Genomic DNA, 21465 nt, shown 5'->3' with positions numbered 1-21465 from the left:
GAACACCCAGAAAAGTAATGGACAGGCTTTTGTTTACTTTCAACTACAGAGAGATCTCACCGGTCTCCTGGTTGAAAGTCTTGTGTTTGTTTGACCCATCCACCACTCTCGCGCTATTAATACCACATCACTTGCTCCGACTGTTGAATAACGCCACGGGTGGGTTTACATTGGAGTTAGTTGACAGCCCGGTTCGTCACATACTGTTGCTAAAGGGTGCCTCCGTGCGTTGGTTTCCGATGCTGAGGGACGCTGCCCAATCGGCGGTGTTTGACGAGTTGGGAGTGAGACCGGGTTGTGTTGAGCAGCAGCAGTGACGCTAGACTAAACTAGAGAAATAAATATATGAACTCAGGGCGCTCTCCTCCAGGTAAGGGTAAAGAAAACGCTACATAACTCCAGCCCTGTCATTGTTTTTTACCCGGCCTCTCTTTGTTTGGGCTATTATTTGTATTTACTACTTCCACCAAAGTTACTACTGTTTTTATCACTGATGAAAACGTCTCTGACTGATTGTTCTCTGCAGTCTGAACACAGAAATAAAGGACAGCTGTGTTTTGATGGTTTCGTCCTCGGCTGCAGCTCCCAGCAGGAAGACAGACTTCCAGCTGGTTGCAATGGCAGCGGCGGCCATCGTTGCGGGATGACACAGTGGATATGTATAACGTCTAATTAGCTCGCCGCGGCCCTCGCTGTCCGACAGCCCTGACCCAAATCCTGTCAGATCACTGCAGTTGTGTTCCTGCAGAGAGACGCAGCCGGGGCCGAGAAACCCGAGGCCGACCTCACCTGTCCGTCCCAGCTGGAGCTGTCTGTCCGGACGAACAGGTGACGCCGGTGTGAAGGTAATCGCTGCAGACAAACAGGCAGGAAGGAGGACGCTGACAAAATGTGACATCACACAGACTGAGAGAGAGCAGTGCGAGGTCAAAGGTCAAACAAGCTGCTGAGTGTATATATTGCCTGCAGCCTGAAGCCTGTGTGAAGGTAAGGACAGAGGGGAGGAAGGACGGAAATAGAAATCGTTGCCCTGTAAAATCTGATATAGAACAACAAATTGCGCTTCAACTGTAGAATCATCAGAATAACCTTCAATTCTAAATTCACCTCCAACCAGCAGTGAGTACTATTCTACATAATATCAATTCCCAAACAAATGAACACACAGATGGCAGGATTAAGGACAGCAAACGAAAACGAAATGGAGGGCGATTTGACCGGCGAGAAGGAACGGGGATATCTCCCAAGATTGGTCCCAAACATCCAAACAATGTGCAGCACCGAGAGAGATGACAACAGATGGTAAAAATTGAACAGATGTCTGTAACTGATCAACTCACGCTTTTCACTTTCAGGAGTGTTCTTTTGAGGACAACCTGAGGAAGGCGTTTTCTCCTCAAGGTCGCACGTGGTGAGTGATATTTGATGATGACTTTAAGCTCAAACGGAGCATGATGGGGTAGTAAACGCCGAGCGGCTCGGTCCTGTCGGGGTCAGGTCATGCTGAAAAGTCACGTTAAGTCCTTTGTCTCTTAAGCTTTGTAATCCAGGATTTGAACGCAATCAAGTCATGGAGGGAAAAAGGACGGGTCAAGATGATTTGATTCGACTACTGGGCCGACTCGGTGGGCGCATTAAAAACCTGCGATCAGGCAGAAAGAAATGAGCAGCAGCGGCGGCTGCGGCGGCACCGTGAACAGACTGAGACAGATTAAGCAGTCTGAACATACGTGAGCGAAGAGCCGGCGACGCTTTAATCTGTAACATCTGGACAGTTCATAAAGAGATGCTGATTAACTGAGGGAGGAGCGGGTAGAGAGAAACTGAGAGAAAGAAAGACAGATTCAGAGACAAAAGAGGATGAAGAAATGAAGACTATTGTAATTTTTTAACTGCCGTATAAGATCTTCAGCTGAGCTACATCCTGTCACCTGGATGTCACGGCTTTTATAGTGGACATTGGGTAATTGTGCAGAGCTATTATCTCTATTTGTATCCAGGAGAATCAATAAACCAATATATACAGTATATACATACACTGCATATACACATTTGTCTCTCCAAATAATTGCAACAAGGCATCATCAGAGCCCTCTAAGGCTCTGTTCAGTGATCGGATCTCACTTCCCCGCTCTATATGCAAATAAACACGCAGTAAACACGACTAATACAGCAGACGTTGTGGCATGTTATTACTGGAACGTCAGTAGTAATATTTGGGTACACGTGAATTCAGGTAAATTTTATTAACATAAAAATATATGGTTATTGTAACGACGCTCCCCGGGGACCGACATGCCGCCGACATGCCGTCTTTGCCAGGTAACAGTGGGGTACAGAGCTTCAGAGAACCGGGGAAGAGAGCCGGGCAGGCGAGTGTCAGCTCTATGCATAACACCGGAACAAAAACACAGACACATCACCGACAGTATGATAATAATGCACTTTGCGTGCCTAGTTTGATAGTCTGTAGATATGTAGCCTATATAAAAGATATATTGTAATAAAATACAGTTGTACCGACAGAATACAGTAGAGCACAGAAGCAGTTTCCAGAACAGAAGTGCTCGCCATCAAATCGGCAAAAAAATGCATTTCTTGCAGAAATCTCCAAATGGCAAAAGTTTTTTGATACGAAAATCACAGCATGGCTTTTTCTGTGGTGTTCCTCAAGGTGTTGGTGTCTTAATGTGGTATTTTGGAGTGATTATTGATATTTTCTATTAATTCTTGAGTTGTAAAAAATTTTAAGATTTTGGCATCAACCCCAAAATTGCTGCAACAACTTATGAGACATAATAGAGCATGTGAATAGTCATCATATACTTTGATCATAATGTTCTAAACCCTCAGTCACTTTTACAATTAATTTTAAATAATTCATTCATTCATGTTTATTTCTGATTTATGACTAGAACAACTTGACATACGGTGCTGAACTGCACCTTCAGGTTCCCAGCTTTCAGATGATGTACACCACTTCACTTCACCACATCTACTGTTGACCTGCTATCTCCCCCTATAGACCTCCTGTACCCCCCTAAAAAAAAAAAAACGGGTCTATTGTGGGTCTCAGGGGGTTAAAATCTGAATCATGTAGTTTTATAACATTTTCTAGTAAACATTTTCTCCTTCAGTATCACATCTGCCTCGCCTTTGTCTCCTGTGTCATCAAACTCACTGTTCAATAACACAGAGACACAGTGAAATAAATATGTCAAAGCTACATCAAGGCTGAAGGGATTCATTATAACTTATCAAATTAAATGCCTGCTAAAAAAAAGCACTTAGTATAACTTGGGGGTGAGTGGGGAAATAGAAAGGGAGAAAAGAAGAACAAAGAAAGGATGAAGGAATTCGGAAAGCTAAAGTTAGCTATCTAATAAAAAGATCAATTGTTGTTCAATGAAACCGTGTACATCAGATACTGTAGCTTCGGAAGTTGTTGGAAGGAGGGCTTAAACTTTTATTGGAGCTATCTAACTGTTTCCCCTTGCTTAGTATTTGTGCTAAGCTAAGCTAAACACATCCTGGACTCCGCATTGAGTCTCCGAGGAGCCACAGAGATGAATCTGATGAAACTGAATGTAATCTGGTAGAATCATTACTGTGAGGTGACAGTTCTAACTTTCAGCCTTTATATTATGCTTTTATGTAATGCTGTGTCCTCACTTACAGCTTTGAGAAATATGTATCTCTCTGTTCCCTCTAACTCCCCATGATACTTCAAATTGAATTAAAGTTATTTTTGTATTAAAAACAGCTTGTGTTTTTATCCAATATGGAGACACAGAGAAACAACTCCATATATTAATATCTGAGAGCAGATTTGGCAGTTTATTTGCTCTGATTGGCTGTAGACGTCCGGGTGTTGGCTGGACTGGTGGACATATTGACGGACTTAAATCCTCCCTCTGTGTTAGTGAAGACTTCCCTCTCTCTACAGGAGCTCTGTGACCCCGCCCCCCCCTCTCCTCTCTCTCTTTCATGTCTTTCAATCAGCGGCTCAGTGTCTTTGGGCGAGCGGCAGCAGGCCGGCCGGTGGCCCAGCGGGGGATTTTGGCAGCTCGTTAAATGTTTTCTAAAACACCCACAGTAATTCACAGAGCCTGTAATTAATCAGGAGAGGAGCCCCGCAGGCCACAACCAGAAGTGTCTGTGTGTGTGTGTCATCTTTCCTAGAGAGGGACTTCATGAATCCATAGTGAAGTGAGACAATCGCCGCAGACTAAAACAACAGACTAAAACAGACTGTTTTACTGCTGTGAATTAAGAGTGTGTGTGTGTGTTTAGTGTTTTAGTCGCGTGTGTCTGATCGACTGCTGTGAAATTGTAGCTGCATTAGCAGTGTTTCAATTAACACCAAACCACTCTTACTTCAAATACAAGCATGTAAAGCTTCGGGTCAGAAGTGGTTGCACCGCAGAATGGACTCAAACGTGTCAGGTTGCACTTTCGCAACAGTGTCAGTGTGTTTCCCTGAGTACATCACTGTACTGAGGGAAATAAGAGGGGAGTCTATTACTGATGTCACAGTTTGAAGTGACTGGATTACAACTGCAAGTTAAAGACTGATGTCATAAATGTACTCACAACAGCCTGGTTAAAGTTAACCTGATAATTACATCACCTACAGGGCTCCAGAGTGCAACCATTTTTTCAAGTGCAACTAAATACACTAAACAACAGCCCAGCAAAGACCGGCATCATCGGTGGAGCACCACTCCGTCACATGTCTCCCCAGTCTCCCCCTTGAGCCTTGCCTTACAGCTAGGGATGCACCGAAGCCAACACCAGTAACAGATACTGTGCTCATATACTCGTATTTGTATTAGTAAAACTATTCCGATACATCTGCACCCGACACCACTTTACGGAAATGTTGACGTTAGCAGACAAGATAAGGGCCTTGCATGCAGGGCTGCTGTGGTAACAACACTGCAATATCTTCATGACAACACTATAATACCCTAACAACACACTGTAACACCCGCATGACAACATTATAATACCCTAACAACATTGTAACACCATTATGACAACAATATAATACCCTAACAACCCTGAAATACCTTCATGACAACACTATAATACCCTAACAACACTGTAACACCCTTATGACAACACTATAATACCCTAACAACACTGTAATACCTTCATGACAACACTATAATACCCTAACAACACTGTAATACCTTCATGACAACACTATAATACCCTAACAACCCTGAAATACCTTCATGACAACACTATAATACCCTAACAACCCTGAAATATCTTCATGACAACACTATAATACCCTAACAACACTGTAATACATTCATGACAACACTATAATACCCTAACAACACTGTAACACCCGCATGACAACACTATAATACCCTAACAACCCTGTAACACCCGCATGACAACAATATAATACCCTAACAACCCTGAAATACCTTCATGACAACACTATAATACCCTAACAACACTGTAACACCCTTATGACAACACTATAATACCCTAACGACACTGTAACACCCTTATGACAACACTATAATACCCTAACGACACTGTAATACCTTCATGACAACACTATAATACGCTAACAACACTGTAATACCTTCATCACAACACTATAATACCCTAACAACCCTGAAATACCTTCATGACAACACTATAATACCCTAACAACACTGTAATACATTCATGACAACACTATAATACCCTAACAACACTGTAACACCCGCATGACAACACTATAATACCCTAACAACCCTGTAACACCCGCATGACAACAATATAATACCCTAACAACCCTGAAATACCTTCATGACAACACTATAATACCCTAACAACACTGTAACACCCTTATGACAACACTATAATACCCTAACGACACTGTAACACCCTTATGACAACACTATAATACCCTAACGACACTGTAATACCTTCATGACAACACTATAATACCCTAACAACACTGTAACATCCGTATGACAACGTTACAACTGGTAACACTGTAAGCAGCTGGTCATATGGTGATGTTGTATGAGCTGTTGTATGGGGTCAGCCCGCTACCACCAGCAGCTAGCGCTGTCAGCAGCACACTGAATATGACTGATAGCTGCAGTGCTGGCTATGTTTCTCGCTGCTTTCATTAAGCTGCTAACAGGAACCGGCTAATGAGCCGGGCTGCACTGATTATTATGGGAAAGAACACACACATTCGTTATCCTAATCATCTAATCATGGTCACTGCCCTGTGGAGTCAGAATACACACACCTCCATACATCACCACATTGTGGATATTCATCAGCATCTAACTGCCTCCATTTGGAAAAAGTGTAATGGGGCATATTAGCACAGCATATTTCTTCTTTATTGGTTTAATGTAAATGCAAGACAGAGCCGGGAGAAGTGAGCTTGTCACGTGTCCAACAACAGCCAACTTTTCCATCAAAATGCAATTTTTATTTATAATCTGTAGGATTTTTATAGGTTTTCATAGGTAATACTGAAGCATTAAACAACACTGTTGAACTCCTTTTATGTTCTTGGTGGACTTTTGGCCTCAGTAAATGTAAAATGGGAAATACTTTTGAGGGCATAATCAGTGGGATTCAATTATAATATTCTTAAGAGTAATCAGTAGATAAAAATGTGTTTATGGTCAAATAAAATGTGAAATATATACAGCATATATATATCAAAGAGATGCAGGGTTAATGAGGTTTCTCGCTGCCAAAGGGAGGTTTGAATTATAAAATATTTGAATTATAAAAAACCCTGGATGAATATGAAGCACCAACCTTTCTAACAGTGGTTTAGTTTAGTGGTTTGACTTTCACTTTCATAGCTCTTGAGTAACAAAAACAGGTCTTTTCGCCCTCTGACTCAGATACCATACAATTCAAACAAAAGCCTGTGTTCAAATAATAGTCTCAAATAATAGCCCTCTCCAAAATACTGTTTTCATTCCCTCATTAATTCCATTCGCTTCCACTTTACAATTTTTCGATCGCTGTTAAGCTACTGCCAATGTTTCCTGCAAATGTTTCACATCAAAAGCCTACCAGAAAAGTGTAGGGGTTATACCTTTAACCTGGAAGGCTTTTAATGTGAAACCTCTATACAGAAAGTGTCGAGCTTCATTGACAGTAGCTTCACAGTAACTGAAAAAATGGCAAAGGAGAAGCGAATAGAAATAAATAGTAAACTGGACGGGCACTCAGAGAGTGCAGACCTCTGCCAAGGAGTGAAAAATAATGCTTGTATCCTCCCCGTGATTCGGATACTCCAAAAATGAATTGGTTCTTCCTTGGCCCATGCTACACCCTTCCACTAAGTTTCATAAAAAATCGGGGCAGCAGATTTCCCGTAATCATGCTGACAATACGACAAACAAACAAATTATTATTCTAATATTCCTTAACATTAGTGTTAAAAAGAGAAACTTGAAGCAGCAGAGTGAAGAGTATGACATGACTGAAACTTTGAACATTTCCTGTGAGTGTGTTTGTATCTATACGTTTTGTTATCCTTTCGCTAAAATCCATAAATATGCAGAGAAAGTGTGTAAATGTAGCATGTAAGTGAACCGTTCGCCTTATCAAATATATTTAATTTGCAGATGAGTCAGAGAGAGATAAAAGGCAGACAGATGGAGGGATGAATAGGTAAATCCAGAGTGTATTCAGATAGCTGCAGGCTCGTCATGATAAGAAAAACCTTAAATCCTTGCGCTTCAGCTCTGAAATGTATTATCAAAGACCATTTAATGTGAAGAAATGACAGAAAAACAGATTAAAAAACATGAAGTGTAGAAAATCTACTGCATCAGCCTCCATGTGATCACGTCAGCTTCATATCAGCTTTAAATATAGGATTTATTTTAATTGATTTAACGTTTTTCTTCCTTCCTCCTTTCCATCCTTTCTTTTCAGTAACCATTGGCACACGGTGACTAGATCTGCATCACCTATTCACTGACTGGCAGTGGATTTTAGGAAAAAGGCTGGTGATGGAGGCCAGCAAAGACACGTTACTCACTCTGGATAGAGTTAAGCCCCTTTCCCACTGGAGGAAAAACCCACTTACAACCATCTGTCTTTTGTCTTTAGTCGGTAGATTCATTTTGGTATAAATGAATCATTCTTTGTTTGCATAACTTGTGTTTGTTTGGATGGAAGTCTTTAACGTTTTAGTTCTGTAATTGGGTTTTTGGTTTGGTTATAAGGTTTATTTTGTGTTTAGTTCATCAGCTCAGCATGGCCTCAAAAGTGAAACAAGCTGGGAGGACATCAAGTGAGGGTGGACTAACACCTGCACCCATAGTGTTTTATGAAAGCCTGCACATTGGCCTCGTCTGGATCAATTTACTGTCCTGTTTTCCCTCGACAACATGCGTCAACAACATTTTTGGAGAACAGGGGAGGGCCTTGAATTTGTTTTTATCCCAGATTTATATTTTATTTCAGTCTGAGATTTATTGTGAAATGTTTTGAGAACTATAGAATACACGTGGATCTATACATATATCTCTACCAACAGCCGTTCCACCCTTTATTCTGCATCAAAGAGGAAAAAAAGTGAAATGTGCCACTTGAATATACAAATAAACAAGTTCAACACCACACGTTGCCAACTCATTCTACTAAATAAAGTGAAATAATACATGTTGACTGTGGCTGCTTTGAAAATGATTAATATTAGTTCATTAGTCGCCTTCTATTTGCCATACATTTGGAAACTGGTAATTCCATTTCTAAAGTGTGCCGTGGCTATTGAAGTTATTGTTCTATTAAAAATACTGTTCAGAGACATTGAGTGAGTTTGAGAAGCAGTAAAATATGTTACGATGAGCAGTAACAAATTTCCGAGCCACTAATTTCACATGTCAGAACACAGCACTTGCTGTATTTCAGACACAGACTCCTCCTGTTTATTGTAAACATCATGTGATGTTTGCAGGCGGCGACTGTTGAGAGCAGAGTGTAAACAGAATATGAATGTGATGCGAACACAGGGACAGACTCAGAGGGGACGCTGAGACAAAGACATGAAAGGACGGGGATGAGCAGGGAGGCCCAGCTGGAAACACCCGAAGGTTAATTTGCAGATTTTCTCCCGAGAGTCGAACAAACAACAGCTGCTTCTGTTTGATTTCAACTCTCCGCTGGCAGAAAAAAAAAAAATACTGTCTTCTGTTTCATTAAAAGTAAAAAAAAAAAAGAGATCTGATGTAGTTGTTGTCTGGTGATAAGCCCTGATTATCAATTTGGGAGCAACATCTACGGAGCCCCCAAAGCCCCAAAACAAGACATTTTTTACATCGAGCGCACGAGATAATAACTTGTCATGCTCTTCATATGACTTAGCAGTCTTTCCCTTACCACAGTAATGCATCAAATACTGACAGTAGAATCAAGGCTAGTCATCAATTTCAAAGACCCAAACAGATGTTTACTCAGATAGTTTGTCTCAACAAATCCCTTTCAATCCATCACTATGTCACCATCATCGTTACATTTGCTATTAAATTTACATCACGAGGACGAATGACCTTGTTACTCAGAGCAGCGGTTCCCAAACTTTTTTCACATCAAGGACCCATAAACTGACACGAATTAGACCCCCATTTCATGACAAGATTTTGTCCCAGGGTCCCCCATCTGATAGATTTTTGCTTTTAGATGTGTATTTAAAGAAAGTGTATGAAACCATGACCAAAATAGTCTGTCACTGTGTTAGTCATGGATGGAATCATAGTGAAAACTAGAATTACCGCCTCACGGTTGGATGCCTCCGCCAATGAAGTTGTAGTTTACGTCCATGTCTGTCCAAAATGTCATTGCTTCATCATTTTATGATGTTAGACATGTGTGTGAAATTGTCATAATTAGCAGATGAAGTCTTGAGTTATGGTCAATACGTGTTTTGTGGGGTCACAGTGACCTCGACCTTTGACCGCCAAAATCAAATCAGTTCATTCCTTGAGTCCAAGTGGGCGTTCGTGCCAAATTTGAAGAAATTCGCTCCAGGCATTCCTGAGATTTCGCATTCACAACAATGGGACGGACATGAGGTCACCCTGACCTTGACCTTTGACCTTTGACCAGCAACATCTAATCAGTTCATACTTGATGTTTGTGCCAAATTACAAGAAATTCCCTCAAGGTGTTCCTGAGATATCGTGTTCACAAGAATGGTCCGAACGGACGGACAACCCAAAAACATGATGCCCAGGCATAATGAAAGGGTCCCCCTTTAAGCTGGGGACCCCTTGGAATCCGTTCAAGGACCCCTGAAGGTCACCAGACCCCACTTTGAAAACCACTGACTTAGAGAACTGAATACACTTCAGAGAAAGTTACTCGCCAAGAAACGTTTTCTTGCAGGGGTGCCAACACAAAGGGCTCCTGCAAAAGGACGCAGGGTCCTCAGGCAAAATATGGAACCTCAACACAACACACTGTGAAAAACCCTAAAACTCTGTCTGACTTCAAACTACATCTATCAACAGAGTCAGTTTGGCCACTGCACTGCCCCTTTAGAAGACTAGCGGCAGGTCCTTAGTCTATTAACTTCAATGGGAGAAGTGAATGTGAACACAGATTATGACTGATTCCTTCACCCCAAAGTCACCAAAGTAAAGATTGGACCCATTTATCACAAACCACACATCTCTTCCAAACATTCTGAAGCTAAAATGGTATTTTTCAGACAGATGGATCAGGAAAAAATTTAACTTCAGGACCTTTCTCTGTCTCGGCAACACACTCTCGCAAGATCTGGCAACTAACGTTTGCTAACCTGCAGGTCTCGACCCCCACTAGGGGTCGCCAAAGCTTCACTGGGGAGTTGCGATGCTTTCTTGATTTTAAGGGGTGTAAGACAACGTTTTTTAAAAATATACAGTTTGCCTATATCCCAGCATTTCATTCAATTCTGTGAAGAAAACTAAATCAAATTGTTATTTTTTAAGTTTTATAACCTTAAAACAAATCTCACAGGATAAGGGCACGGTGTAGAGCTGAACAAAATCTATATTCACAGAGCCTTCCCTTTCTGCTAAACAGCCTCGTCCTACATTAGAGAAGTACACAGTTAAAACAACCAAATAGCTAATAGAACAATGGCCGTCAGGGAGAAGAAAACACTGAATTTGCCAAAATAAGAGACCTATTAAATATGAATGATTGTTAAAAAATCACACTCAAATACACAACACAGAGAATTGTATTAAAAGTCCCTGAAAATAACAGAAAAACTCATCTCTGATGTAATATTCAGAGGACATAATCTGCTAAAAATTCATCCAAATCGCTCGTTTTACACAAATTTACTCCAGTTATTGCATTCACTATTGGGGTTAATTGTGCAGTTTAACAGCTGTTCTGTACTGTTAGATTATTATTAATTACACGGCTATGTTGAATACTCCATTCTGATTGGTCATTCACGGCGTTCTGCGGTCTGTAATTTCTTTATAACAGACCGTTGCTATGTATAGCAGACTGTTGCTATGGGCGCAGTTCTGATGTCGGACCGTTTTTGTGTCAAAATATTAATTTCTTCAGTAAGTAGCCATGTAATAAGCAGGATAATGTACAACTAGCGGGTCATTGTTGTGAAAGAATCCCCTTCAGGGCGATGCCTGTACATTATCCCTTCACATTGAATATAATATGAAATATCCACATAATATGTCACTTAGTCAGGGGTCATCAGTTTACTCAATGATAGAAAAGGAGAGCCCTAAGGAAAAAGGTTGGGAACCACTGCCCTAGCTAACTCGTGCTTTCGTAATGCTAAATATGGCTGTAAGCTGTGTAAATATCTAATGTTAGCAAAAGAAAATATAAATACATAATGCAAATATAACCCAATCTGCTTTCATCCAATCACACATCACTTCTGAACGTGGTGGGGGATAGGGGGGTGACCACACCCACTTAGGAGACAGGAAGTGTGTATCATTTCAGACCATTGGCGGAGCTTGTAATGCGTCATTTTTGTTAACGAGCATCTTTGCTATTACTGTAATCGATCGTATTTCATGTATCTGTGGTATATGAAGCCATAAGACAGCAGCAACACAGACCCTCACGCTGTTTTAGTGGAGGACTGTTTTCGATCTGAACGCCCTCTCAGGCTGAGCCCGCTGACTTCCTGCCGAACACACCTGAATACATGAGCAGCATCAGTGTGAACCCAGCAGCAGCTGGGGAGCAGTCAGACAATAAATACAAACATATTGTATTTATGAAAACCTCCTGAAGCAAACAGAGGGCTCCAAATTTATATTTCATGACTGCATTTGATTCTGGATGTGATTCTGGAAGAGTGTGTCTGCAGAAAGGAGGGCTTCTGTCAGCGGAGGGATTTTATTCTATTTTATTTATTTTTATTGTTTTGGGGGATGTCAGGCTGTTAACAGTTTCCAGTCAGGACTTTTTTTTTATTTCTTCCCTTGGGAGCTTTGAGAAGTGACACAGCTTCATTCTTTTATTTTCCACACAATACTGAGCACTGAAGGTGCGCGTGCTCTTTCACTTCTATCTATGTGAAAACCTGAGTGAGTTTGGAGAGTGAGGACATTCTGTCCACTCCTTTTTGAAGGTTAAGATTATGCCATATTATATTAAAGTATTAATTCCTTTATTTATTTACTCTTCTGTTTAATTTTCCATTTTATTTATTTATTTATTTTCTATTCTTTTTTTTTTAATTTTATACATTTATTTTTGCATTATTTTTTATTTATTTATTTTTGCATTTATTTGTATTTATGTTATATTTATTTTTAATTTCCCCCCTTATTTATTTCTGTATTCTTTTCTTTATACATTTCTTTTAACATTTCTTTATGCATTTCTCCCTCATTATGCAAATGAGGGGGCTGTCACTCAACGTGTGTCATCATGGGGTCAGGGTGCATGACTATATGCAAAAATAAATGCAAAAATAAATAAATAGAAAATATATTACTATTTTATATTAAAAATAAACAAATAAATATAAAGGGAAATTAATAAGGGAATTTATACAATGATAAATAAATAAAGTAGAAAATTAAAACTGAAATATGAATTTATGTCACATTTTATCATTAATTAATGGCTACATTTATTTATAATATTATTTTTGCTATATTTAATTACATTCTTTTTCGTATCATTTACTTATTTATTTTTTATTTTGACAGGTTCCGTCCTCCATACTTTACTGTCACTATCAAAATAAAGGCAAAAGTACATAAAAAAAAAACACGTGCGTTGGCTCACCTAGTACACTCAGCTCTGCTTGTGCGGTGATGTTGTGGTTCTTGTTGGTGGCTGTGCAGCTGTAACTGCCAGAGTCGTCGTCAGTGACACTCCTGATGATCAGATTACTGCCCACCAGCAGAGAGTACTTGTTATTCCTACAGAGGAAGGAAGAGTGAGGGAGTTTTCTTTTAGCATCTTTGTTTTATCAGTTGATAAAGATATCTTTCATACTTGCTTATTTTTCTCATTGTAAACAAATCCAGTGAAAAAAAACAAAACCAACAATATGTTAGTCTGCCACTCAGTACTTCCAAACTCCCCTACCCTGTCTAAGCCCAGTGGTTCTGGGATATAAGTGGGACTCTATTGGGCAAAACTAGAGTAGATACTGCTGGTTATCAAGTGGGTTCAACATGGCCAGTGCGTAATATGAACAGACAAACAGTTGGACTGACCAGCTCTGGATCAGTTCCTCTCCTCTCCTCCACTGGATGCTCGGAGTCGGGTATCCTGAAGCAGAACACTCCAGCACGGCGTCGGTTCCCAGCAGAGCCGTAACTCTGGATGGACGTTGGAGGAACTGGAGGTTCCTGCTCACCCCAGGCTCTGAGAGTGAGAGAGAGAGAGAGAGAGAGAGAGACAAAGAGGAGGAAGTGAGGAACTGAAACATGGTCCATATTCTGAGATACACTACAGGGTTGACGAATAATCTGCTGCTATAACAGCCTCCACTCCTCTGAACCTGGCTGCAGGGATTAGCTCCCATTCAGACACGAAAGCATCAGTGAGGTCCAACACTGATGTTGGGTGATAGTATTGTTTAAAATATTGTACGCTGTAGTACAGATATGCCGTTTCCATAAATGCGTCAATGTGCAGCATATCTGAGAGACGCACATGTGTCTTTTTCTTTCCTTGTGTACCTTGTGAAGCGTAATCCCCACAGACAGCCATTCTACTCACACACATCTACTTTCTTTATATTATGAATAGGGCTGTCAATGTTGTGATTCTTAGGTTGTAGCGAGCTCAGTTTTAAAGCTAGAGTGAAGATACTGGTATCATATGAAAATAGAAAACATGTCATACTAGCTTACCATGAAGGAGGCTAAATCATGCTCCAAACTTGCACTAAATTTTGGCGAAGAAAAACTGGCATGGCCAATTTCAAAGGGGTCCCTTGACCTCTGACCTCAAGATATGTGAATGAAAATGGGTTCTATGGGTACCCACGAGACTCCCCTTTACAGACATGCCCACTTTATAATAACCACATGCAGTTTTGGGGCAAGTTGTAGTCAAGTCAGCACATTGACACACTGACAGTTGTTGTTGCCTGTTGGGCTTCAGTTTGCCATGTTATGATTTGAGCATATTGTTTATGCTAAATGCAGTACTTGTGACATTTTCTGGACAATATTTGTCATTGTTTTGTGTTGTTTATTGATTTCAAATAAAAAATATATACATATGTTTGCATAAAGCAAGCATATGTGCCCAGTTCCATGTTGATAAGAGTATTAAATACTTGACAAATCTCCTTTTAGGGTACATTTGGAACAGATAAAAAAATGTTCGATTAATTTGCGATTAATCATGATTAACTATCAACAATCATGAAATTAATCGCAATTAAATATTTTTAAAGGATTGACAGCCCTAGTTAGCATGTAGGCTACTGAAAACTGGTCCAATTAACGGACAGGTAGTTTTGGGGTATTTTTTATGTTTTAAAGCCAGCCTGGTGAGAACAGTTGATTTGGTCGCTGTCCTTGGTGCTGAAAGGACAGCCAGTTCTGAGGACAGAGATGGACGGCTAATCAGTAAGCTTACATGCACACAAGAAAACAGGTTATTGGGAGAATCCTGGATAGGATCTGCCAGCCACTCAATAGATGACCAATGTTTTTTTTGGCTGGTGAGTGAAGCAAATCTAGCAGCCACTTGCATATTTTACCAGCATTTGGCTGGTGGCTAGTGCTACTCTCTAACCCGGGCTGGGCGAAAATGACTTTACCTATGAATTGATTTCGTGCTGACAATCACGAAAAAAAAGGAAAAAAAAGGAAATCCGAGTCTATGTACACGAATCAGTACATTCAATTTTCTGACTATTTCACAAACAGCTGTACAACTGGGCTGGAATTATACACTGAAAACACAAAATGGAGCCTGGTACTAAAGCTTCTTAAAAAGTTGACATAGGTCAAAGCTTTCATGTTTTCAGCAGCAATTTTTTATCAGATCTCATCTGGGAAAAACTGAGGCCTGAGGACACACACACACACACACACACACACACACACACACACACACACACACACACACTAATGCAGTGGGTCAGGTTGTGTTCGCCCTCAGGTTGGCCCGAGGGCTGTTCTCAAAGAACGACGAGACGATTTCCTTTAGGAGACAGGAAGTTACATCAACACGCCCCTCGGCACTGACACACACACACAGACACACACACACACACACCTTCAACCTGACATATTCTGGTAATCTTGTATTCATCCTCAACCATAAATGAGCATTTAGTGATTTAACCTCATTCCTTAAGCCTGAAATGAGCTGATAATAATTTAAGAAAATAAAAGCATTCATTTATGATTTTCTAAAGAGAAAACATTGATTTTAATTCAAATGATCAGTTGATGTGTTGATGTGTATATCTTATTCTAAATTTGACTGTATAAGTTTAAATGCTATAATTTATTAGTATTAAGCTATAACATTAAGTGCCAATTTTATTATAATTGTATTACCATTATAACAATATTTTATTAAGCATTTTATTTTTCACTTTTATCAGATTTCAATAAATGTATTGATTAATTTTCAAATTAGTTATTTTATATTATTTCAATATATTTTAATACGACCATTTCTTTGTTATATTTTACTTTATACTAGATTTTGTATTTCACATTGTGTTACTTTATTATTTTATATTCTGCATGATTTTGTAATCAATTTTATATTTCACATTGCAGATCTTGCAGAACACATTTGTTTCATATACACATTTTAAGGGTTTACAAATTATAGTCAGTATTATCTGCAAACTATGTTACACTACTAGGTTTCAAAATTCAACAACTACTAAATTCCGACTACAAAAATTAAATGACTTTCATAAAACTATAATATATTCAGTGACTCTGTCCTGCAGCAGGGACAGATCTGTGTGATTCAAATACATCATCGCACACACACACATTAAATAAGATGTAAAGCTGTACGACCCCAGGATTCAGGAACAAAAAGACTACAGAAACAGAAACAGAAAACAAGATAATCAGCAGAAACGTGAGCAGTGAACACGCGGAGACAAAAGAAGAAGAAGAAGACGCGGGAGAAGCGTCCACACAGCAGATTTTGTTTAAGTTGGTCACAGCGAAGACTAGAGAGCGAGGATCACAGAGATAATCACTGAACGACAGCGTGACTCCTTTAATGTTTGCGCGGACACACCGCCAAAAGAGGCTGTCAGCAAATCAGACGACACTCCGACGGCGCTCGCATCACAATGAGGAGGAGGAGCCAGGACACACACAATAAACACCCCAATGCAGACGGATGGATTTATGACATATTTTCTGTCACTATTTTTGTAATTCCTATTCCTATTCTTTTTCTAATGCTGCTGACATTTAGCAGGTCTGTCTGTGTATGTGTAGGCCTTTGTGTGAAACCGCTCCATCACCTGTCTCCCCGGTCCCCGGTAACATGCCTAATCCTGCTTAGAGGCTCCAGATTCATTTCACAAGTGGGGAAGGCAAAAGCTGTGTGTGTGTGTGTGTGTGTGTGTGTGTGTGTGTGTGTGTGTGTGTGTGTGTGTGTGTGTGTGTGTGAGACACTGTATATTTAATAACACAAGACAACTTTACCACTTCAATCGATTGCCAAACAGCTGATCTGCTCTGAGCTCATCTCTCTCTCTGTCACTCTACTACACACTCGCAACACACACATTACATTACGCTACTCTTCTACCAACGTAATAAACATGTGGACACCTGGTAGACTGACGGCGTCACTAACGGCATCACTAACGGCGTCACTAACGGCGTTACTATCGACGCGTCCAGGGGACCCACCCTATGTTTTCTCTGATAATGCTACATTGTGAAAAACAGACCTGTGTTGAAATCATGTAAATTCTAATGCTATCATGATGTGTTCAAATGTAATCTTGTAAAATGTAGTTTTTTGGGGAGAAACTTGAATAAATAAACTGTATTCTGGGTTAACATAGCCTACATGTTTGACACTATAGCCTACAGTATTTAACCCACAGAACAGATTTAACCCTTAAGTGGAGCTGTCCAGGCCTCCGTGGTGCTGATTAGGCTACTGTTCACACGCAGCAGCTTGTTTTCCTTTCACTCCACATCCATCTATGATGACAAGGGACTATTCATTTTGTTATCTCGAGAAATCTGTCTTTCGTTTTCTTGAGAATCAACATAAATCAACCCATTATCACGAGAAAACGTGCTTTGATAACAAAATAATTAACTAATTATCTTGAGATAACGGCATTAAAAAAAATATTGCAAGCACGGCCGTTCTCGGCTTCTGTACTAATGTTTTATCAGGTTTCTACAAAGTTTAACCTTTACCTTCAGCTTTCCTTATGAAGGGCGCACACAGCAGAATCTTAAAGGGTAGTTTCACTTTTTTTTCATCTTAAAATAATACTCACATGTCCATAAGTACTGTGACATTTGGATTTGGATTTAAAATAATCTGATAGTTTCATATCCATCCAAACCTTGAAGAGCTCGAAATTGCAGAAATGAACCTATCACGACTCTTCAGTAAACCTTGTGTGAAACTGATCCACTACATGTGATTACTACATTACACATGACAGGTTACACCTGCTGTTAAACTACACGAGAACACCGGAGCTTTACGTCTCATCTCTTTAGTCTCTAATCTGACTGCTTTATCTGACTGACTCACAGCTCCTGGGACAGAGCAGAAAGTAGGACAGTGATGTATTATCTGGAGATGGAACACTGAAATCAGATGGTGCCATCTAATAATCTCTCACCTTTGACCCCTGAGCCCCTCTGATGGCTCCATCTGATAAAAACTTTTAGAAAGTCATAGTTAATAAAACCTTTATGGAGTCTGAATCATTAAAAACTTAATCCATCTGATCCATTAAAACTTCAGAGATCAAAGTGAATGAGCTAAATCTGGAAACAGGAAATCTCTGAGGCTTATATGTTTAAGACATGTTTGAAAGATCCTCTGAAGTCTGAGAAAGAAGTACAATTATAATGTTTAGTGAAATACTCTTGTTCTCTCTCTTGTTGTCTTCCTTAGAGTAATACACTTAGATATATATATATATAAAAACTTAGTAAATATTTCCTGACAATGACTGATATATTTGACTTCAGGACATCTCAGAATGCTGAAAATCAAACATTTTTACTGTATTAATTACGATATTTATATATATACTTATATATATTTATATACTTATATATATATATATATACATATATATATATACTGTATATATACACTGTATATACTTAGTAGGGCTGGGACTATACACCTATATCTCCCAATTCGATACTAGCACATAATTGAGTGCCGATTCGATATATATTACGATTTTTAAGTATTGCGATTCGGTTCGAGGGACGATTACTTTGGAAAATATCGTAATTAATACTGTAAAAATGTTTGATTTTCAGCATTCTGAGATGTCCTGAAGTCAAATATATCAGTCATTGTCAGGAAATATTTACTAATTTTTCTTCCAGTAACAACATTTCCCTCACAAATTAGTGGTATTTTCTTTTAAAATGTATAAGGGATGTGTAATGTTTTATACTTCTGGTGAATATAATCAATCAATCTTATTTCCATATATGTATTTTGTATATACAGTTCCCTTTGTTGACACCTTATTTGGAAAACCGGACTTAGTCGCGCCTGTATACTTCCGCTAACTTCGCCAAGTCCGTCAGCTCCGTTCTTTTTATACATCCATGATCAGCTCCATCGGGGCTGTTTGAATGCATTTAACATAAATGTCAGTATATGGGTGCTGAAACCCAAAGTGTTTCCATACTTTACTGGATGTGTAGGGTTTACCACATTGGATTTAACATGTGACAATGCAAATCGTATCCACGCCGACCGTCCGCCGTTTTCTGTTGTTTATCGCTGCGTATGCGGCCACAATCAATCGTAGAAAATATCAAATTAAAGCATATAGCTACAATGTGCCTTCACATGTGCATTTTACTCAGTCTGTTGTGCCTGCCCTGTGTAAAGGAGCGCAAGCTGCAGATCAGGAATTATAGGACGGCAATCTGCAATTACATTTCCATAATTACAGATTTTAACCATCACTCCTCAGTGAACTGCCTCCTTGGAGGAGGTCTGAGAGCATATTCTAATTAAGTATGGATTTCCCATGTTTTTCCCATGAAGTCTGTTCACACTGATATAGGATAATAAAAAATAAAAGTAATTTGTAAGAAAGTGAAAATATTAAACAATGATAGGCTAATTAGGCCTAGTCAATGTATATATTTTTTTTATTTGAAAGTCTGCTTTGACAAATGCAGTCGCTGACCGCTGCCCTAAACGTCACCTCTGGGATGCTGGCGAGGATTAACTGCTGAAAACATGTTCGTATTTCAGCTGTGTGTGAGGGTGGATCGGGGGTTGCTGTGATGAAAAGTGGGAGTGGACTCAGTGGAGTTAGAAATGCAAAGTACATGTGATTATCCCGCGGAAGGTCGGCGCTCCAGCTCCAGGGACCCCCCGTTGGGACAGAGCGCAGGGACACTTCATGAGCTCGAGTCAAAGCTGTGTTTAACCAGGGAGAGATAGGTAACCCGAGCTGCACTCTGACTGATGAAGTGGACAGCGTATGGACTCGTATAATTGGACGGTGTGGCTGACAGACTCCCTGCAGACTGATGAGAAGCTGCTTCCTCTCAGACGCATTATTAAAACCACACTCTATATAGTCATTACATCACATTTCATTTTAAAATGAGACATCTAGCAGCGGGAGCAAATGAACAAAAATTACTACCTGACAAAATGATGACTGCAGGAAAAGTGGAACTCAACATTATGTAAAACTGCTGGCGCCGTACTTCACTGGAACAAAACTGGAAGTCTAAATCAGCTTTTAGAGGTTGATTACACAAATAATATTCCAAATATGTACAATATTTGATGCCAGTAGTTCCAAATTAGGCTTATCAGGGCAGAAACTAAATCTACACTATTATGAGAGGCCAACACAGTACAGTACTTCCACCACTGGATCAGTAAACCAAGAAGCCATGTGTTTGCGGTACATCACCGTCGGATCAGTTACCTGGGAGCACTCGTAGCTCGGCGTCCGTCCCCGTCCTGGTGCTGCCGGGGTTGTCGGCCAGACAGCGGTACGTGGCTGAGTCCGGTGGCTGGACGCGGCTGACCTGCAGCGAGCCGGACGGCAGCGCCGCCAGGCGGGAATCGGGGTCAAAGGTCAGCGGTAGGTCCTCCCGGTTCTTCTGCCAGCGGATGATGGGCGTCGGGTCGCCCGAGACCTCACAGCGTAGCAGGGCGGTGTCGCCAAGGTACGAGGAAACGGACTCGGTGGGGACAACCACCTTCAGCGGACCTGGGGGTGGAGGAGAGGGGGAGGGGTTAATAACGGAAAATATTGATAGAATTCACTCAGCGTAAATATACATATCGTATTGATAGTTTCTTTCTTTTGTTTCGTCTAAAGCTTCCTGTTATCCCTGCACAGTCATTTTTTTTTTATTTTCACTCTGATGGTTGTACTAGGGGGAAAAGAGTGGAAACTACACCAACCTGCTGTTAGTACTACTGTTAGTGCCAGTGTCAGTATTGCTGTTAGTACTGCTGTCCGTACTGCTGTTAGCGTCGTGTCTGTACTAATAGTCAGAAATAGAAGACAAAGTAGCAGCGGGGGGGAAGCAGAAGAGGTGAGCTGACTGTGAAGGTTTTTCAGGTCGACAAGACGAAGAGAATTATACAGACAAAAATGGAACAGAAAGAGAAGTGAGGCACAGCGGGAGTAGATGTGTGAGAGAGACAGAGTTGGACCCTGAACAGCAGGAGGACAGATAAAAGTCAGACAGGAAAAAAACAGAACGACAGGGACAGTGTGGACAGACAGTGTCCAGCCTGCTGTGTTTAGGACACACG

General features: G+C 40.3%; 2 protein-coding genes across 5 annotated transcripts in view; one reads left to right on the top strand and one right to left on the bottom strand.

The window, feature by feature from the left end:
- dcc (DCC netrin 1 receptor) overlaps window positions 1-21465 on the bottom strand; it is a 330153-nt gene that overhangs the window by 223275 nt on the left and 85413 nt on the right. For all 4 annotated transcript variants that reach the window (XM_074617402.1, XM_074617403.1, XM_074617404.1 and 1 more), the window contains exons 3-5: window positions 20624-20911; window positions 13710-13860; window positions 13273-13409 (exon numbers count right to left, since the gene is read on the bottom strand). In XM_074617402.1, the coding sequence (XP_074473503.1) occupies window positions 13273-13409; window positions 13710-13860; window positions 20624-20911 (576 nt within the window). The remainder of the gene's footprint in view (window positions 1-13272; window positions 13410-13709; window positions 13861-20623; window positions 20912-21465) is intronic.
- Window positions 1-21465, top strand: part of spina (spindlin a) — a 391527-nt gene that overhangs the window by 337326 nt on the left and 32736 nt on the right. The window lies entirely within an intron of this gene.

The sequence above is a fragment of the Sebastes fasciatus genome, chromosome 19 (assembly GCF_043250625.1).
Source record: "Sebastes fasciatus isolate fSebFas1 chromosome 19, fSebFas1.pri, whole genome shotgun sequence".
Taxonomy (NCBI): Eukaryota; Metazoa; Chordata; class Actinopteri; order Perciformes; family Sebastidae; genus Sebastes; species Sebastes fasciatus.
This window is presented reverse-complemented; position numbering and strand designations above follow the sequence as displayed.